We start from the raw sequence: 19,529 nt of genomic DNA on the forward strand, positions 1-19,529 counted from the left end.
GACTTCGTTAATTTTTTTACCGAAACCTCAACCGTTAAGTTTTTTACCGGAAAAATTCGGTAACGTTTACCGAACTTCGTTGAATTTTGACAGATAAACGATAACATTTTACCGAAATTTTGTCATTTTTACAGGATTTCGGTAAAAAACCATTACCGATCGCTCAGCTGTTGAGATTTCGGTAAAAATTACCGAACGCGACTAGTTGTGTATGGTAGAATCCCTAAAAAGAATGCTGGAGGGGTACCCAGAGGAATTCCTGAAAAAAAATCAGGATTTCCGGGAGGAATTTTCGAAATAATATCAGGAGGAGTCCGTTGATTCCGTGTAGAAATCCCCGGAGAAATCTTTGGAAGAATTTCTGGAGGAATGCCTGGTGGAATTCCCACTGCAATTCCTGGAAGAGTTTTCGGTGGAATTCCTGGAGGAATTCCCGGTAGAATTCGTTGAGGAATCTCTACTGGAATTATCAGAGGAATTCTCGGAGTAATTGCAGGAAGAGTCGTCTAAGGAATTCCCGGAGAAATTCTCCAGTAGTTACTTGCGATAATTCTTTGGCAATTTCTAGCACTACTGCTCCCGCAATGTCAGGGAATCTTACATTCTTTCTTTCTGAGGAATTTCTCATCAATTTCCACTTCGAAATCTTTCAGTAATTCCGGCTGAGAATTTTTCCTGCAGTCTTTTCCGGGGAAATCTCAAGGCAAATGCTAGGAATCCTCTTTAAATCCTTTGGGAGAATTCTTCACCGTTAATATACGAGGAGCTTCTGAAGGATTCCTTATGAGCACTGGTCCAGCAATTCCTCCGGTTAATTAATAAACTGTTTCAGCCGCCGCAGTGTCTAAAACAAATTCAATTTGTTGTTATTTACATCTGCAATTTTCTAATCAAATTAGCCTGAGCCTTCTTTGATGAAATAACTGGTTGTTGCAGAAGAAACTTATCGTGTAGCATGACATCGTACCGGTGCAACTCATCAAACAAACGATAGGTTCAATTAACAACTCGCCTATAGTTTTGACTGATTTGTACCAACATGTGAAAAAGGCGGAACAACCATTGCACGCCTCTACTTCTTCCGTCCCTCCTAGGCGTATTTCAATTTATTTATGGAAACATATACCGTTATCAGATACATGGGAGTCTGCTCTACCTGTTACTGATCAGAGGTTGCAGAAATTTGCATTGGTTGTTACGCCATTTTCAAATGCTAGTCTAGTTTTTTTGATAAAAATGTGAACATGTGAACATTTGAGTGTTGTAATATGAATAAGTGAGTACTATCACGTGAATATTACAATAAATTCTGATCATCTATGTTTGCTTCAACTTAGAATAAAACGCGGACGAAATGACAAGAAAAGATATAAAGATATCTATGTACCTTATACATGATAAAAATGATGAGAAAATTTATATAAATTGTCAGGGGTTATAATAGAAAATGTAGAAAAAAAGTTAGAACCTTGAATTTTTATACTTATAAGTTCGTTTTCACACATGAATGAAACACAAAATAAACACCCAAGTATGAGGCAGAGCTGATTCCATCAAAATATATTATTCAAAGGAATGGGTTTATAAATATTTGCTACGAGATATCAATCGTTTTTCCAGTGTTTTATATCTCTCGAGTCTAATAACATTTAATCATTGTCAAGAGTTGATAAAGTGATATCCATCACGATGTTTGGACATTCTAGTGTGTTGCACTAGTTGCACTAGCACATGTTTTCTTAGACGAGATCTGGGACCTGAATCCCACTTCTAATGTAAAGGACAGGAAAGTAAGTCATTTGGACTAGAAATTTTATTGGGCTAAAAGCTAGTTGAAACAGATTAAAAGTTATTTTCAGAATACCATGTCAATACATCTGATACATTTATACAAAAAGTTTTAATATTTGTTACAAAAATTGGATTTAAAGTTATTAATAAATCAACCATCTGAAGGAAAGAAGGTGAATATTTCGGTCCCTTAAATGTTGAAAATATTGTGTTGACAAATGGCCACCGATTGATTCCTTTCTTGTTGTTATCATTTATTCTCATTTCTTACAGAAAAAAAAAAACAACAAAAATAATACACAAAACAAACCAGAACAGATACCTTACGTTGATTATGGACAGCGTCAGTTGAAATGAGCTGCGAAAATTGTTGAAGAAATTACTCACATAAAACATGCTGATGTCTCTGTAACTCATACGCCTAAAACCGCTTGTGGTTAGTATTACGATTCTGTGGAATTGAACCTAATACTCAACGCCATTGAATTTGAGTGGACTGCGTTTCGTTTCACTTCAACGATTTAATGTTCTCTTTTTTACCATGGCATGATGGCACCTGCTCACACTTAAAATAAAGATTCTGCGGCCAATCAGTTTCGAACAAAACACCTTGTGATTATGGAATTAATTGATAATAAAGAAGACAAATCTCTGTCAAGAGGCACTTGTGGTGTGATGATCATGTGTTATCATAATAAATTTAAACACATTTTTGTGGTCTTCACTGTACCGCGGCTTTCACTGAGGTATTATTTTTTATAATACACTACTCTCATGTTAAAGATATTTCTTTTTTTAAATACAAGATATACTTGATTAAATTTAATTGCCATTCGAAATTTTAAAATCATCACATATTAGTGTTCCTGATTTTATACAAATGTTTTCCTTTTTTTATTCTTCTGCAAATAAAACTAGTATGTTAAGGGCTTAAAACAATTCAAACTCTTCCTCTACGCTAGCAAGATGCGGTTTACCCCCGATGAGCTGCAGTGAAACCTATGGTTCAGTCCTTACTCTGTCCATCCCTCAAAATGTGACCTAACATCGAGCTGCCACGAGTACCGTGGCTTCCTCTCATTACTAACAGTAATCATAAACATATCAAAAGTTATTATCTTGTGTATATTGTATATATTGAGTTCATAAAAGATCTTCGGCTCCGTAAAGCGTTATACGCGATTGAGCCCCAAATAAATAAACAAGATAAAAAAAAAACTCTTCTTCCTTTTATTCTTACGCACATAATGTGCTTTATTTACTTTTTCGTTTATTTACATTCACGATTTTCTTAACTTATTTGAACTTGAGAGGTTACAAACATTATAAACATATGTTGATATAAATTCACATTTATTCATGTCAACTAACAAAAATTTTCATATTTATTTCAAAAAGTTCAACAAAATCTATGCTAATAATATCTAATATTCAATGCGATACAATTCTTCTTGAAAATATTTGATCAAAATCGTTTAAAAATGGCTGAGTACATAAATATTTTGATTTTTCTTTGAATTATGGCTTTACGCCCTTTAAAAGGTCCTAACTCAAAAATGGGCCCTACGATTTTTTTCAAATTTTGCCCAGACATGCAGGATAGTCTTAGAAAACGAATGGTGGGTACCGATTGGATGGAGATTTTTATTTTATAATAACGGTCTGGGGAGCACCGTGCCTGGAGAACCTCGTGGAAGAATGCCATCGCGTGGCCAACCTCAAACAGGACACACTGATGGTGGAGAACAAGGAAGCACGCAACGTCAACATTGTCTCCCGCAAGCCGAAGAATCCTGTGAAAAATCTGAAAATCCCCAAAACGCCCTGCTGGATGTGTGGTGACCAGCACTACGTACGCGAGTGTCCATTCGCTTCGCACACCTGTTCCAGATGCAAGCAGCAAGGACACAAGGAGGGGTACTGTTCAAGCAACAAGCCTACGCCCTCGAAGCCATTCAAGCAGACGAAACCCAGAGAGAACGTGAAGACGAGGAGTATCCACACCGTTCGGAACGTCGGAAGCAAGCGGAAGTTCATCCCGGTCGAGCTCAACGGTACAACAGTCAAGCTCCAGCACGACTCGGCGTCCGACATCACCATTATTTCCGAAGATACTTGGAACAGCATCGGACAGCCACCCACTCAACCGACGGAGGAATCTGCAGTAACAGCTTCTGGTGGCAACCTGAACCTTCTTGCCGAGTTCCAAACCGAGATCACCATCAGGAATGTGACCAAAACCGGTCGCATCTTCATCTCGGACAACGCTGAACTCAACGTTCTTGGAATCGAGACTATGGATCTATTCGATCTGTGGTCTGTGCCGATCAGCAGCTTGGTCAACGTCGTACACCAACGTCCCTACCAACAACCCGATGAATACGTGAGTCAACTCAAGCAAAACTTCCCGGAGGTTTTCCGAAGCACGCTGGGTAGGTGCACTAAAGCGCAAGTGAAGCTGTACCTGAAGCCTGATGCACGTCCTTCCTATTGCCCGAAGCGACCCGTGGCGTACGCTGCGCTCCCCAAGGTAGATGAAGAACTCGAAAGGCTTCAGAACAACGGTATCATTTCTCCGGTTCGATTCTCGGACTGGGCAGCTCCAATAGTCGTCGTACGCAAAGCGGACAACATTTCGGTCCGTGTGTGTGGTGATTATTCGACGGGGTTGAACGACGCGCTGGAATGTGACCGCCACCCACTGCCTCATCCTGACGACCTTTTTGCGGAACTTGCTGGAGCACGTTACTTCACACACCTCGACTTGTCTGACGCTTACCTGCAGGTCGAGGTCGAGGAGGAATCGCGGAAGCTACTCACGGTCAACACCCACCGTGGCCTATTCCAGTACAACCGATTACCCCCTGGAATCAAGTCGGCACCCGGCGCTTTCCAGCGCATCATCGACAGCATGGTGGCCGGCATCCCTGGAGTCAAGCCGTATCTGGACGACATCCTCATCGCTGGTCGGACCAAGGAGGAACATGACCGCAATCTCTACGCCGTTCTCAACCGTATACGTGAGTATGGTTTCCACTTACGTCTCGAAAAGTGTCGTTTCGCACTCTCCCAGATCGAGTTCCTCGGACATATCGTGGACAAAGATGGCATCCGCCCGGACCCTTCCAAAACCGATGCCATTTCGAAGATGCAGCCTCCGAAGGACGTTCAGCAGCTCCGTTCCTACCTCGGTGCTGTGAACTACTATGGTTGATTCGTGAAGCAGATGAAGAAACTCCGGGCCCCTCTGGACAACCTGCTCAAGAAAGATGCCCGTTGGAATTGGACCGACGAATGCCAGCAATCCTTCGAGCAGTTCAAGGCCATTCTACTCTCCGATCTGCTGCTCACCCACTATGACCCATCCAAGGAGATCATCGTCGCAGCAGATGCATCGAAGTACGGCCTTGGCGCAGTCATCATGCATCGGTTCCCGACCGGTGAAGTGAAGGCAATCGCTCATGCCTCTCGCTCACTGACCCCGGCAGAGATGAACTACGGACAAGTGGAAAAGGAAGCATTGGCCCTGATTTTCGCTGTCACTCGCTTCCACAAGATGCTGTACGGACGCCACTTTCTCCTGCAGACCGATCACCAACCGCTCCTCAAGGTTTTCGGTTCCAAGAAAGGTATTCCTGTTTACACCGTGAACCGATTGCAGCGTTGGGCCTTGACACTCCTGCTGTATGATTTCGACATCAAGCACGTTTCAACGACAAACTTCGGCTATGCAGATTTCCTTTCGCGGCTGATGTCATCGCAACGAAGGCCGGATGAAGATTATGTGATAGCCGCCGTATACGTCGAATCCGAAGCGAAAGCAATACTCGAAGACACCATCAGCAACCTCCCAGTCACGCACCAGATGATTGTGGCTGAAACACGAAAGGACCCAGTTCTCCAGCAAGTGGTGAACTTCCTCAAGGAGGGTTGGCCGGCCCAATCGAAGCAAATCGCGGATCCAGATGTCAAGAAGTACTTCGCAAGACAAGATGGACTTCAAGTTGTCGACGACTGCATCATGTTCGGCGATCGAATCGTCGTTCCCCTCAAGTTTCGTAAGCGGATTGTTCGACAATTGCATCGTGGACACCCAGGAATGGACCGGATGAAGTCTCTGGCCCGAAGCTACATCTACTGGCATAATGTGGATGACGACGTGACGCAGTTCGTTCAAGAGTGCACAGCGTGCGCTGAAGCAGCAAAGTCTCCGACAAAAGCAAGCCTGGAGTCGTGGCCTCTTGCAGTCAAGCCGTGGCAACGCGTCCACATTGATTTCGCTGGCCCAATCGACGGTTATTACTATTTCGTCATCGTGGATGCCTACTCGAAGTGGCCTGAAATTTTTCGCACCCGTTCCATCACCACAACTGCAACCCTGGATCTGCTACGTGAGACGTTTTCCCGTTTCGGCAACCCGGACACTCTGGTCTCGGACAACGGCACGCAATTCACCAGCGTGCAGTTTCAGCAGTATTCAGGCTTATTCTGCGCGGCGTGTGAGGTGAGCCGAGTCGAACGAGGTGACAAAAGTCGACTCGCCCCATTTAATTTACATTAGTCGTCTCACGTCACGTGAGACGAAACCGTCCGTCTCACCTCACACGCCGCGCAGAATAAGCCTGATTGCCGTGAAAATGGTATCACCCACCTCCGCACTGCTCCCTACCATCCGCAGTCCAATGGTCAAGCGGAACGATTCGTTGACTCCCTCAAGCGCGGTCTCAAGAAGCTGAGCAAGGGGGAAGGCTCACCCACACTGGAGCACCTGCAGACATTCCTCTCGGTGTATCGCTCAACTCCAAATCGAAACACACCGCAATCGACGTCTCCTGCAGAAGCGTTCCTCGGAAGACCAGTACGCACCACTTTGGACCTCTTGAAGAAGCCTGCTCCTGAAGCCCCAGGTGCCGAAAACCTCAAGCAGAATGGGCAGTTCAATCGCCGGCATGGAGCAATCAAGCGCGACTTCGAAGAAGATGACCTGGTGTACGTTGAACAGCATTTCCGGAATACCAAGTCATGGATGGCAGGTCGAGTCATCGAACGGAAAGGTTCCGTTCATTACATTGTATCGCTGGAAAACAACGGAAGACCGAAGCTGGTTAGAGCGCATGTCAACCAAATGCGCCCTCGCTACGATACCGCCGTTCCAGAACCAACGACGCAGCTACCGTGGGAAGTTTTGCTCGATGAAGTACAGCTACAAGCTACAGCGGTACTGGCTGATCCCGAAGAACAGCCTAATATTGTCGAAGCTCCCGTTCCTGTTGTCACCCCGCCACCGGTCTTGGAAGAAGCTGCTGGTTCGGTACAAGCTACGTCTGGCATTCCGACGATTGAAGATGATGAAGCTCCGACCGTACCACCGCCGGTGTCATCGGAACCAGTTGAAGGATATCTGCGACGTTCTGTACGAGAATCAAGAATTCCAAGATGGCTCGCCTGATATTATTCATAGTAGTAGGCCTTGATTCTAGAATAGAAAGAAATTGTCATTAGTTAGCCAACCACCAATCAAGTCAGAAGCAATAAACCTTAGCTCCTAGCTACCTGTTTTATTCCCTTGGTTACGGCCGTGGTTACGGCTATAACACTTACAGAGGCTAGAAAAGTTTTTTCGGTTTTTATACTGTGAAGCAGCACCATCTGACATAAAATAATTTTTTTTCATGTTTTTATTTTGATCAATTTGTAAAAAGTTTATCATTTTATCAATAAACAAATTAACAGCGACTGGATCATGTCTTAGTTCTTCTGAAATTATAATGAAGCTAAAATGTTTAATTTGCATATTTTCAGTATAATATATTACGAAAGGATGGATTGTGGCCTGTTGCACGTTCCAATGGTGTGATTCAACATCATCCTGCAAAACGAAGCTGTAATTTTCAGAAAAGTCACAAATAGCTAAAAATTCATCATCTTGCAAGTTTTGTTTTGTAGTTTTCAAAAAATTGGATTGTTCGGTTTTTACAAAATCATGCGGAATCAAACTTTCTAATTTTGAGCTGAAAAATGTCATCGGTTTGCTTTACAATAGTTTCTAAATCACATCTGTCAGTGGTAACCCATTGTTTCGAATGAAAGCTTTTCAACAAAGTTTTCTTCCAGTTGTTTCAATAAACTGTCTTCTAAAACTGAGGTACCTGGGCAGTTTTTACATCTTTGTAGATGGCGATGAGTTATCTTATTTTCGCAAAGTAATCTATTCGTTAATATTTTTAGATCATTCAAGACATTGTATTTTTTTAAATTAGAATTAAATTGACATTTTCATGCGTAGTGCAAACGCAAACATTATGTGTTAATGTGATAGTCAATAGTTTACATTGCCTTGGCCGGAGGCTTGCAAATGATGAAAACCCTATTTTTACATTGACGTACATTTCATTAAAGCGATTAAAAGCTTCTCTTAATGTCATCATTAACAATCTTTTCTGAACAGCTAATCTCTTATTTCCTGTCTTTACGCTAACAAAATCTCTTTGGCCTGGCATTGCACGGCTTATATCATCGTCCTCAAAAAATTCAAAACCAGTTCCTTTGTTTCATTACTCAAAGCTTTTCCAGAGCTTGAACCTTGAGATGAATCTAATACATTATCTCTTTCCTTTCTTGCATCTGATGTCATATTGTTACCGAATGGCAACATTTGTTTTTTTATTTATTTGGTGTGGGAATTCAGGGAAGATAATTGTTAAGGTCGAAAGAAGGAAACCGTCAATTTTAATAAAGTGCACGGAGAAATGAAACTACCTAATTTTTGGGTCGATTTTACTCAAAGCTGAGTATATCGAATAAACTAGTTACCCAAAATTAGGTTGTTTTCCCTCTTTCCCTCACCGATGTTGTCAAAAACAAACAGAGATGCATCTACTCAACGGGGGTCCTTAAGCCCAATAAGCCAATTTTGGGTAAATGCAGGTTTACTCAAATTTGGGTTGAATGAGGGGGGGGTCTTGGGTTGAATTTACCTACTCTTAAGTAAATGTTTTTGCTGGAGGTGAAGGCAATTTACCTTGTGTGAGTTTAGCTTAGCTTAGCTTAGCTTAGACTGACTGCACATATCTATGGTTGCTACTCCGTGATTGACCCGAACCAATGACAGTTGCACAATGAATCAACTGAACAATTGACTGGGAGTGGTCAACATTCTCACTGTGCACGCTTCAGAGGCTCTCTTTAACGGTACAATAACGGCGCCGGCCACGTCCTTGCAGTCAGGTTGGGAGAGGGAAGGAATGTTAGTTGCAACCTTTGTTGTGAAAGCCCGCGTTTACCGCTGCGACTCCACCAAAAGCTGCAGGATGGAATGCTTATTAGTCAGGAAGGTATCGTTGGGTCTGGATTCACTTTGATAAGTAATATGACCTTTTGAAGTTGAATCATGACACGTAGACTGCGGCGCTATTGCTCGCTTCACGCGGAAAGCGAGCAATCGACCACCCACGTTCGGTAGTTACTCAATATTTGCTATATACGACGACCATCTAGCAACTGACAACAGCTTCGTCGGGCCGCCATCAGCATGGTTGATTTTTGCGAACTAATCCAACCACCGCGCAAAACACACTCCCGACGCACGAACACATTCACCCACACGACGAATTCCATCCAGCAACTGACGACAGCTTCGACGGGCCGCCATCAGCATGCTTGACTCTGCGAGCGAGTCAAACCGCCGCGAAAAACACACTTCCAATGCACGACACACTCACCCACACGACGAAATCTATCCAGCAACTCGCAATTTACCTTGTGTGAGTTTAATCGATTTACTCAAATTTGGCTTATTGGGCTGAACTATGGGATTGCGTCAAAAGAACTCAATTTTGGGTAGTTTGGCGGTTCCGTGTGGGCGATGATGGAGTATTTGTTCACGAAATATTTCCATCGTTGCGTTGCGGGTGGTGGTTGGAAAACTCCACCTGAAGTGAGCTGTGATGGATTGGCGGAAGGATTCGATCGCAAACGCACACATCGGGTGATCGAATGTGGTGAAGGGAACCGAGCGAGCAACCGGGATTATTCGATAGCCAACCTCGATAGGCCAAGAAAAGTAAAGCTAAATATAGTGTTCTTCGGGAAGTTCGCGCCGATTTCGACAATTCGCGAGTTTCCCAAGTGTTCCCTCTACTGCGTCACGGTAGTTTGTTTTCTAGGGGATATAAGTTGTGCGGAGCCGCGCAAGTGATCCGATTATCTGGGATCCACCGCCTACGGTCAGTGACCATCGTCCAGAACACGCGGTCACCGATCGCCATTGCGAAACCTCGGGGGAATTCCCTCGAGTGAGTTGAGACTGCCAACAGCGTTACCGTTCCGAATACGGTTTTGAACTATTGGTTCAAAATTGACTGAGTTATAGTGGAAAACAGACGAATATAGAAGCCACCGCCCAAGTGGCGCGATACCTACCTACGCCAGCAAATCTGTCTCGCTCCAACTCTCCAAACTCGTACCTGACGATACCTGAGCGTTCAACTCTACCTATCTTCCAACCTGCCTATATTGTTATTGAAGAAGATTGTAAATTGTATATACCTGGAATGAATAAAGAGTGCGGCGGTTGTTGATTGAGGTATCAGTCGGCAGCCGTCTAGTTTGATGGAAGGTGATTACTGCGTTCTTTTTATTTATTATTAAGAAACGGTCATCGACGGAACTAGCCTCGTTATGGCCAGCGCATTCTTGTTAGCGATCACAGTCTTTGACACCATTTTGTCGATATTCGGCTGCCTTTGTCTCCAACATTCGCAACACAAGCAATCAAACTACTGTACGGAACGAAAATGTCGAATGAATGCGCTTGACCACGATTGCGTCTCGGGAGATGATTCGGTTTTTGTTATTCCTGTCTTTCCCATAAAGAGAGCTGTTTTGGATAAATGTATGTGGCGTAATCGATTTATCACACACGAATAAACTAATATTATGCCAATCTTAATCAAAATTGGCTGAAATCTTGCGAAAAGCTGGAATTAGACTAATGTCATCGTGTCAGACGACGTTGATTTGATCCACTTTTTTGTTTATTGATCTTTGTTCTGCCGCTTGTGTTGTGTGTAACCCTACGTCTCTCCGGAACCACCAAGAAGGTATTGCTTCAGAGAGGGGCTAGTGCACTGTGAATACCGGGCAACTCACTAGAACAATCCGTTCCCAGCCATCTTAGCAAACTGCAGTAGAATCACTTGGCATAATACGGAACCTCACGGTGATGGCGACTTGCTCCGCCAACACACTTAAATTCAGAATTTGATGTCGGTTAACGGTTTACCGAGAATCCAACAGCTGATATCTCGGTAAAATATTTACTGATTCTCGGTAAAAATTTTACCGAGATTTCGGCAAACCATTACCGAGTCCCGGTGAACTTTGCCGAAATCTCGGTGAAAAGTTGGATTACCGAGATCTCGGCAATTTTTAACGACATCTCGGTAAAACTTTTACCGAGATTCAGTGAAAATTATTACCGGATTCTCGGCTGTTGGATTCTCGGCAATCCGTTTGCTGAGGTCGGCGATTTAATTTAAGTGTGAACAGTCCACTCGTCAATGGAGGCAGCATCACACTGACGATGACCCCGTCATGGTGCTGGCTGTCACTGATGCTGATACACGCAAGGGAAATGCTACTCAGCTTTGTTCATACCCCACATTCTCCCTCTTCTCCGAAAAAAAAAGTTTTCTTACTAGCAGGCTTGTTATTTTTGCGCTCAAACCCTCAATTTCGTTCTCTTCATCCTTATGGCACCAATGCAACAAGATACACTTCAAGATACAAGAATTAAGACGAATGGCCACATTTACTTTTTTTAGTAAACGCACTTTTGTTAATATCGAACCTATATCATTTGATTGATAACTTGCAATGCTAACCGATCATCTATGAGGTTTTGCCGAGCTCCAATAAAAATAACTACAACACACGCAGTTGGGTGATGCGTCTTCTCTCCTTCAAGCGCACGTCTCGTTATGTAGCCGGCCCTGTTTTTCTCTCACTCAAATCAATCGTTATTCACGATTGCGAAAATTCGACGCATTCAACGAAAACGAACATATTTTGTAAGAAATATTTGTCAAAAAAAAAAAAAAAAAAAAAACAAAAGATTAACGAATTTGAGATTTATCAACACATAACCTTACCTTACCGGTCAGGCTAAGGCCGGGGTGGCCTCTGCTGTACATAGTAGCCGCCTCCATTCCACTCGGTCCATGGCTGTTTGTCTCCAGTTCCGCACTCTGCGTAGGGTCCGCAGATCGTCCTCCACTTGGTCGACCCACCTAGCTCGCTGCGCTCCACGTCTTCTTGTACCGGTCGGATGACTCTCGAGAACCATTTTAGTCGGGTTGCTATCCGACATCCTGATGACGTGACCCGCCCACCGTAGCCTCCCGAGTTTCGCGGTATGGACGATGGTTGGTTCTCTCAGCAGCTGATGCAGCTCGTGGTTCATTCGCCTTCTCCAAGTCCCGTCTTCCATCTGCACTCCGCCGTAGATGGTACGCAACACCTTCCGTTCGAAAACTCCAAGGGCGCGTTGGTCCTCTGCACGTAGGGTCCATGTTTCGTGCCCATAGAGGACGACCGGTCTAATCAGCGTTTTGTAGATGGTTAACTTCGTGTTACGGCGAACTTTATTCGATCGTAGAGTTCTGCGAAGTCCAAAGTAAGCACGATTTCCTGCCACAATGCGCCTTTGAATTTCTCTGCTGGTGTCGTTGTCGGCGGTCACCAGTGAGCCTTTTCCTCATACTAAACACTTCAGTTTGTAATTTCAAATTTACAAAAAATAGTAAATTTACTTGAGTACTCAACTTTCGAACATGAAACTTACACACTAAACGCATCCAGCAAAGCAAAAACCAGCGAACGAATAGTTGATTTTTAAGCAATTTTTTGCTAGAATCCGATACAACTTTGTGCCCTATCAGCACAAATTGCTGGATGTTTCATAAAAAAGTGCATAGACTTGATAGAATTGAAAGAAAACTTTATTGGAACTTATGGGTGACAAAAGGAACAAATTGCCAGGGCCCGTAGCGTAGTGGCTACACGTTCACTTCATAAGTGGATGGTCATGGGTTTGATCCCAGCCCGGCACTTGCAATTTTTCGTCAGTTGCTCTTCCCCCCGAGAGCAGATGGCACCTGACCCTCTCCAGAGCATATGCTCCAACGGACCCGGACACCTGGATATCGGCTAACGGCAACTCATAATGGACCCCCAATCGGACTGGAAAAGGAACAAGAGCCACACATCAACATCCTCGTGCTCATCATTCTACCATGATGTGAAAGCAGCGCAACGGAATCCAGTTCGATCTAGTAGAATTATAATAGAATACATTTAGGAGCTGTACAAAGTGTAAGTACAGCTTCCAATTGGAATCGCTCACGCAGTACCCTGGTGGACAAAAGAGCTGTAAATTAGGTAAAGTGATTGAAGAATGAAAAAAAGGAACAAATTCTGAAGGAACAACATATACGACGAGAAAGGCACTATCACCACTAGGTGGATTAATTTGGTTTTTTTCATATAAAGTTGGACCACCCTAATTATATGAGCCTCGGGCCTAAAAAAAAAAACTGCTGAGCAAATTACTACCAGCAACATGGCCAATAATCACACCCAGGTAACCAATAAGCAGCTAAAATGGCATTAATTCAGCACTATATGCGCCTTTACAGCAGGTCTGCTGCTATCGAACTGTCAAATCTATGGTCAAATCAGCTACCAATCGAGCACGCCACACGATTCCGTAAAATTACTTTTTCTTAATTGGTAACTCTGCCAACCCCCTGAAGAAAGCGTTAGTTCTTGAAGCCGGCTCGAACGGGCTCGTTTACGAAATTTCAGCCTGCCTTTCAATCTGCTACGTGCGGAAACGAACTTTGTCGTACGAATTATCGTGCATTTGAGAAACGATCGTTTACACATTTGTTCAATGCGTTTAGTGTTCTTTATTAAATTTACAAGACGCACAAGCATGCAAATATTGCGGATTTTTAGAAAAAAATCCACCCTGCGGTAGCCGCCGAGTTCTACCGCAGCTGTCAAAGTCCTACCGTAGGCTTGAAAATCATCCTATCATTGAAACTGAAGGCCAAATCAAAGCATGCTTGCAAGGTGAATTGAACTGAACACCAACAACAAACACTGATCATCGGCATCGTATCCAAGGCAATCCAAGGCATCGCTAGGGTAGATCGATGATACCTCAGTGAAAATCAGTAGTCTGACAGCTGCGGTAGATTTTCGTTCTACCGTAAAACGGAAAGTTTTCTCTAAATTAGCAATACATTTTGTCCATTTAAAACAACGGTGATCTCAATTATATGTGAATGTCACGCCTGCACTAACAGAAAAAAAATCACTGTTTTTAGCAACCGCCCATTCAAATCAGCACCACGTCCTGCACTAAGTTTTTGACTTCACGCCAGTTATATGTGGATGACAGCCATTTCAGGGGATTGCTCTCTGTCTACAAGAGGTTTGAGTTCAAACAAAAGCCCTCACGTTGAGCTGTTGGGCTCAAAGGGGACCTCTTCAGGACCGCCCTTAACGGAGCGCTTAGAACTACCAGTAAGATACAATTCACTAGAATAAAAAAAAACAATAGAATTATTGACAAGCAACCTTGTCTACTGATTCAATACATTCGCCCCAATAAAACATACCATTTTAATGTTTAATAGGATTCCAAGCCTTTAGATAAATTTTAGATTACCGTATGAATATGAGTAAAGCATACTCGTGAGTGAGTATCTGCACGTCAATACTCACGAGTGAGTGTGAGTTGTACAGCGCTTACTCAAATGTGAGTAATACTCACGGTGAGTTTAAGGTGTACTGCTCATACTCACTCGTGAGTTTGACTAGTTGTGTGAGTACTCGCTCATTTCGCAACACTGGCTAGAACCAAGGCTAAAACAGAACGCGGTTGGAAAAACAAAAACTTTCCGCGCTCTAGCTTTCGTCAGGAACCGCAGAATTGCAACACCCACTTCACTGTGTTTGCAGCACCACCACACACCAAAACGATTTGTTTTCTCTCACTGTTTTTATGCCAAGTGATTCTACCTATTTTATGATTAACTTGTTATTGATTATGATGCACTCCTGGCAGGATCGCCAATGTGAATACCGGGCAACTCACTGGAACAATCCGTTCCCAGCCATCTTAGCAAACTGCAGTAGAATCACTTGGCATAATACGGAACCTCACTGTGATGGCGACTTGCTCCGCCAACAGTCCACTCGTCAATGGAGGCAGCATCACACTGACGACGACCCCGTCATGGTGCTGGCTGTCACTGATGCTTGCTAGGGGAAATACACGCAAGGGAAATGCTACTCAGCTTTGTTCATACCCCACAACGAACATCGATGACTCGCTCTGCAGAGTCCATCACGGTAACATGCCCGCCACTCCCTTTGTCCTCGGAAGGCGGGCAAGGTCAACCCCGCCCGCGCCCAACTGCTTTGCAGACATCAAGAACTGATGCCCACGTGCAACCCGATCTGACCTGCTGAAGGCAAGGGTATCACTACCCTTCAGGCCCTATCAGCTGCACCAGAAGGTTGCTGACAGCAGGGTCTCCACCTACCCCGACCCTTGCCGGGGACCCCTTTCCAACCGCGGGCTTGGATCCAACCCAGTAGACCGACGCCACGACAGCACCGCTACCGGGACTTCCTCTCCGCGGCCACTTAATCGCTGTAAGGGTCGATCTCGACCGCAGGGCACCGGTATGACCTACGAAGCCGACTCCGAACCCCTGGACCACCTCTTGTACTGCATCTGAACTAGCCATTCTCCGAGTCCACGCGCCACCTTCTCTGTAGCTCCCAGACGATGTGGGTAATAGCCGTTGAAACGGCGTTCCAGCCAAACTCATCCCTACATATCCTCTGGACCAAGTTGTCCGGAGTTGTGTTCTCCCCGCATGTGGCAAGCATGCGGTCACGCATTGTGCGAAAACGCGGGCACACGAACAAAACGTGTTCCGCCGTTTCCTCTAAACCATTGCACACTGGGCATTCGGGAGAATCCGCATGCCCGAAACGGTGTAGATACTGTCGGAAGCAACCATGACCTGTAAGGACCTGTGTCAGGTGGAATGTAACTTCCCCATGGCGCCTATTAATCCAACTATCTACCCTCGGTATCAACCTATGGGTCCACCTTCCTTTGGTGGAACTGTCCCACGCGCGCTGCCATTTGACCTTAGAGGCCATCCTGGCAGTCCTGCGTATGCCTCTTGTGCCGCGCATTTCGAAGCACTCCATGTCCTCACTGATAAGAATGCTGATAGGCACCATACCAGTAATGACGCAGAGAGCGTCGTGTGACACGGTACGGTACGCGCTTGCAACCCTCAGGCACATAAGCCTGTAAGTATATTCCAGCTTCCGTCGGTAGCATTTAGTACTTAGCGCGGTGCCCCACGCCGGGTCGCCATACCTAAGTATGGATGTAGCAACGCTAGCCAGAAGCTTGCGCTTAGTGGCATACACCGCAGAGCTATTGGACATCATCCGGGACAGTGCCGCAATAGCTGTGGAGGCTCTTTTACAGGCATAATCGACGTGGCTACCGAAGGTAAGCTTATCGTCGATCATCACGCCCAAGTGTTTGACGCAGTGGCGTAGCTAGGAATTTGGGGGCCCGGTGCGGAAGCAAATTGGTAGGCTCCCATGGAAATTACATAATATGTACATATTTTACAATGATAAATCTATACATATAACTGTCAAGTGATCGCACTGTTGCATTTTGTACAAAACGTTGGAAAAATCTCGCTTTTTATAGGGTATCGCGCCACTTGGGCGGTGGCTTCTATATTCGTCTGTTTTCCACTATAACTCAGTCAATTTTGAACCAATTGACTTGAAATGTTGTACACGGGTAGATACTGTACCTATCTCACCACATTCCAAAAGTTGTGTCAATTGGTTCAAATTTGACTGAGTTATAGTGGAAAACAGACGAATATAGAAGCCACCGCCCAAGTGGCGCGATTCCCTACTCAGTATTCTAGTGATCCTGGCAGTGATGGCCAACGGAAGGTTAAAAATTATCTATCTTATCTTATTTTCTGTTTTCCTTTATGATTTTTTTTTCGGGAGCGCGAGATTTTTTATAAGAATTATGCCGAAAATGTTTTACCAATTTATTTAGAAATTGCACCAAATAATCCTTTATAAACGCTTTCAAAGATTGCTTTATTTTTTCTATAAGAAATCATTCTTGAATAATAATTTGTCTTCAAGAAACTATTAAGTTGTAAATGCAAGGATATCATTCAGTATTCCTCTAAAAGCACTCCTTCAGGAATGATGTTATTATAATTAGCCTTATTAATGAGGCTTTCAGTCCATTGGCTGGTTCACCTCAGACATGCAGGAATGTTTTCAAAAGTACTACATCGAACTGGTTTGCCTTCTGCTTCTTTCACTTTTCTACTCTATACATGGTAGAATGATGAGCACAAGGATGATGGATGGCCGTTGTTCCTTTCCAGTCCGATTGGGGGTCCATTATAAGTAGCATGTCGCCGATGTCCAGGTATCCGGGTCCGTTTGAGCCACGGGGCTCAGAAGAGCGTCAGTGTCAGTCACTCTCGGGGGAAGGGCAGCTGACGAAAAATTCTAAGTGCCGGGGCTGGGAATCAAACCCATCGTATATGAAGCGGACGTGTGACCAACTACGCCACGGACCCCGGTTAAGAGAAGCCCTTCTAGGGTTTCTTTAAACATTCTTCCGTTTCTTTCAGAGAATCCTCAAAATATTCCTCTGGTGATTTTCCACGAAAGTCAAGTATTTCTTCATAGATTCTTCAAGTATTTCTCAATTCTACCCTCAGATAACTCACTTACATATTTCTCCAATAATTAAACTTGGAATTTAAAAGACACGGACACCACAGAGAACAGACGAACATGCTCGAACAAAATTGCTTGAAAATCTTGTGTAAAGAAAAATCAAGCGCAGAAGCGACATCAACGGTGACTTTCCCACCTAAAAACTCCTTCCGACACCATGATGGCGCTATTTAAATTAAGAAATATTTCACTCGCGCACCTTTGAATATTCCTACTCAGAGATTAAGCTGAATTTGCTCAAATAACAAGCTGTTTATGATTATTTCATTAATTCAGCAACGAAATTTGAGCAAACTATTGAAAATCAGTTTTACCACTTTCAATTAGAAATGAGTTAAACAACAATGCAATTTTTATTTTCCTAGTAAATTCACACATTCTCTCGTTGGAACTATATTGGGGTGCACACTTGGTGACACTAGCGCCAAAAGATAAAATATCGGCGAATTTGCACCGCTATTCGAAATGTGACAGCGCCGCGTTATGGCCACATTGCCAGTTATTTCAAAACAACCGTTGCAATTTTTTACACAACTGCACTGCATGAACTAAGACGTCTGTTCTCTGTGCGGACACGTTCAATGTTTCCAGTGAGCTTTTCGCTCTTTGAAGGAAGTACGACACTAGACAACGGACTAGCATGCAACGCCCAGTGGCACAGCGGGCACAGCCAAAAACTTTTCCTGACAGCTGCGGCGGGAATCGAACCCGCGCTCCTCAGCACGATGCGGCCAAGAGCTTGGTGGCCCTAGCCGCACGACCACGGAGCCGCACGAATTTCCTCAAGCATTCATAACTTATCTTAGTGTCCTTTTAAAGATTTCTTAAGAATTATTTCCTAAGAATACTTCAGAAATCCCACCAAAGATTCCTTTAAAAAAATCTAAAAGGATTGTTCAAGAAGCTTCTCTAAGGTTTTACTAAGAGATTCATCCTAGGATTTCTCCATTAATTAAACAAAATCTCCAAAGATTCCTACAGTAGAAATTGAATTAATTAAATTAAATTAATTAAATTAAATTTTTAGATGGACTTCTGTACGAGTTCTGTAGGAATTCTTTCAAAAAATCCTTCTGGACTTCCTCTTACGAATTTTTCAATATTCATCAACTCTAGGAGTTTTCTCAAGAGTTCGTTCAGGATGTTTTGCTAGTATTCCTCTGGGCACTTTTAAAAAAAAATCTATTCCGATTTTTATAAGACTACCTTCAAAATTCTTCTAATAAACCTTTTGAAAAATAATTCTAAGTTTCCATCACGCATCTCAGTCAAGGATTTCTCCAGAATTTATGATTGATTCCTCCAGAATTATTACGTTATTTTTTATATAATCCTTGCTCACTTCTAACAAATATACAAAAAGAAGAAACAGAACAAAAAGCGCTTCATTCCTTTGTTTTGAGTGGGATAAAAATGGGAGCGTAAATGGTTGAAAAGTAAAGGAATAGATACCCTATCTTATCAAAACAAATAACTTCTCCAGAAGTCTTTCCAAGGATTTAGAAAATGTTCTAAGGTTATTCAAAATTCTAAAGGATTTCCTTCAAAGAAGCCTTTAGAAATTGCTCCCAAAATTCCTTCAGGAATTTTTCCAGAGATTTCTTTAGTTCATTTCATTTATTTAATTAACATGAAATTCATGATAATACTGAATCAACAATTTGCCGCCATAATACTCGATTTGCAGCTGCAGCTCTCCAACGTCGGTCACGCCCAACACTCGCCAGATCACGCTCCACCTGGTCCGCCCATCGTGCTCTCTGCGCTCCACGCCTTCTTGTACCAACCGGATGGTTAGCAAACACCAACTTTGCAGGGTTGTTGTCCGGCATTCTTGCAACATG

At 43.5% G+C, this 19,529-nt stretch overlaps 1 protein-coding gene across 1 annotated transcript; it reads left to right on the forward strand.

Annotated features, from left to right (window-relative positions):
- Positions 1–514: 514 nt before the first annotated feature.
- LOC134284157 (uncharacterized protein K02A2.6-like) lies at positions 515–7,634 on the forward strand. The gene is given in 2 exon segments (XM_062842527.1): positions 515–6,295; positions 6,386–7,634. Coding segments are annotated over 2 exon segments (3,624 nt in total). The 5' UTR covers positions 515–3,526; the 3' UTR covers positions 7,241–7,634.
- Positions 7,635–19,529: the final 11,895 nt, after the last annotated feature.

The sequence above is a fragment of the Aedes albopictus genome, chromosome 3 (assembly GCF_035046485.1).
Source record: "Aedes albopictus strain Foshan chromosome 3, AalbF5, whole genome shotgun sequence".
Classification (NCBI taxonomy): Eukaryota; Metazoa; Arthropoda; class Insecta; order Diptera; family Culicidae; genus Aedes; species Aedes albopictus.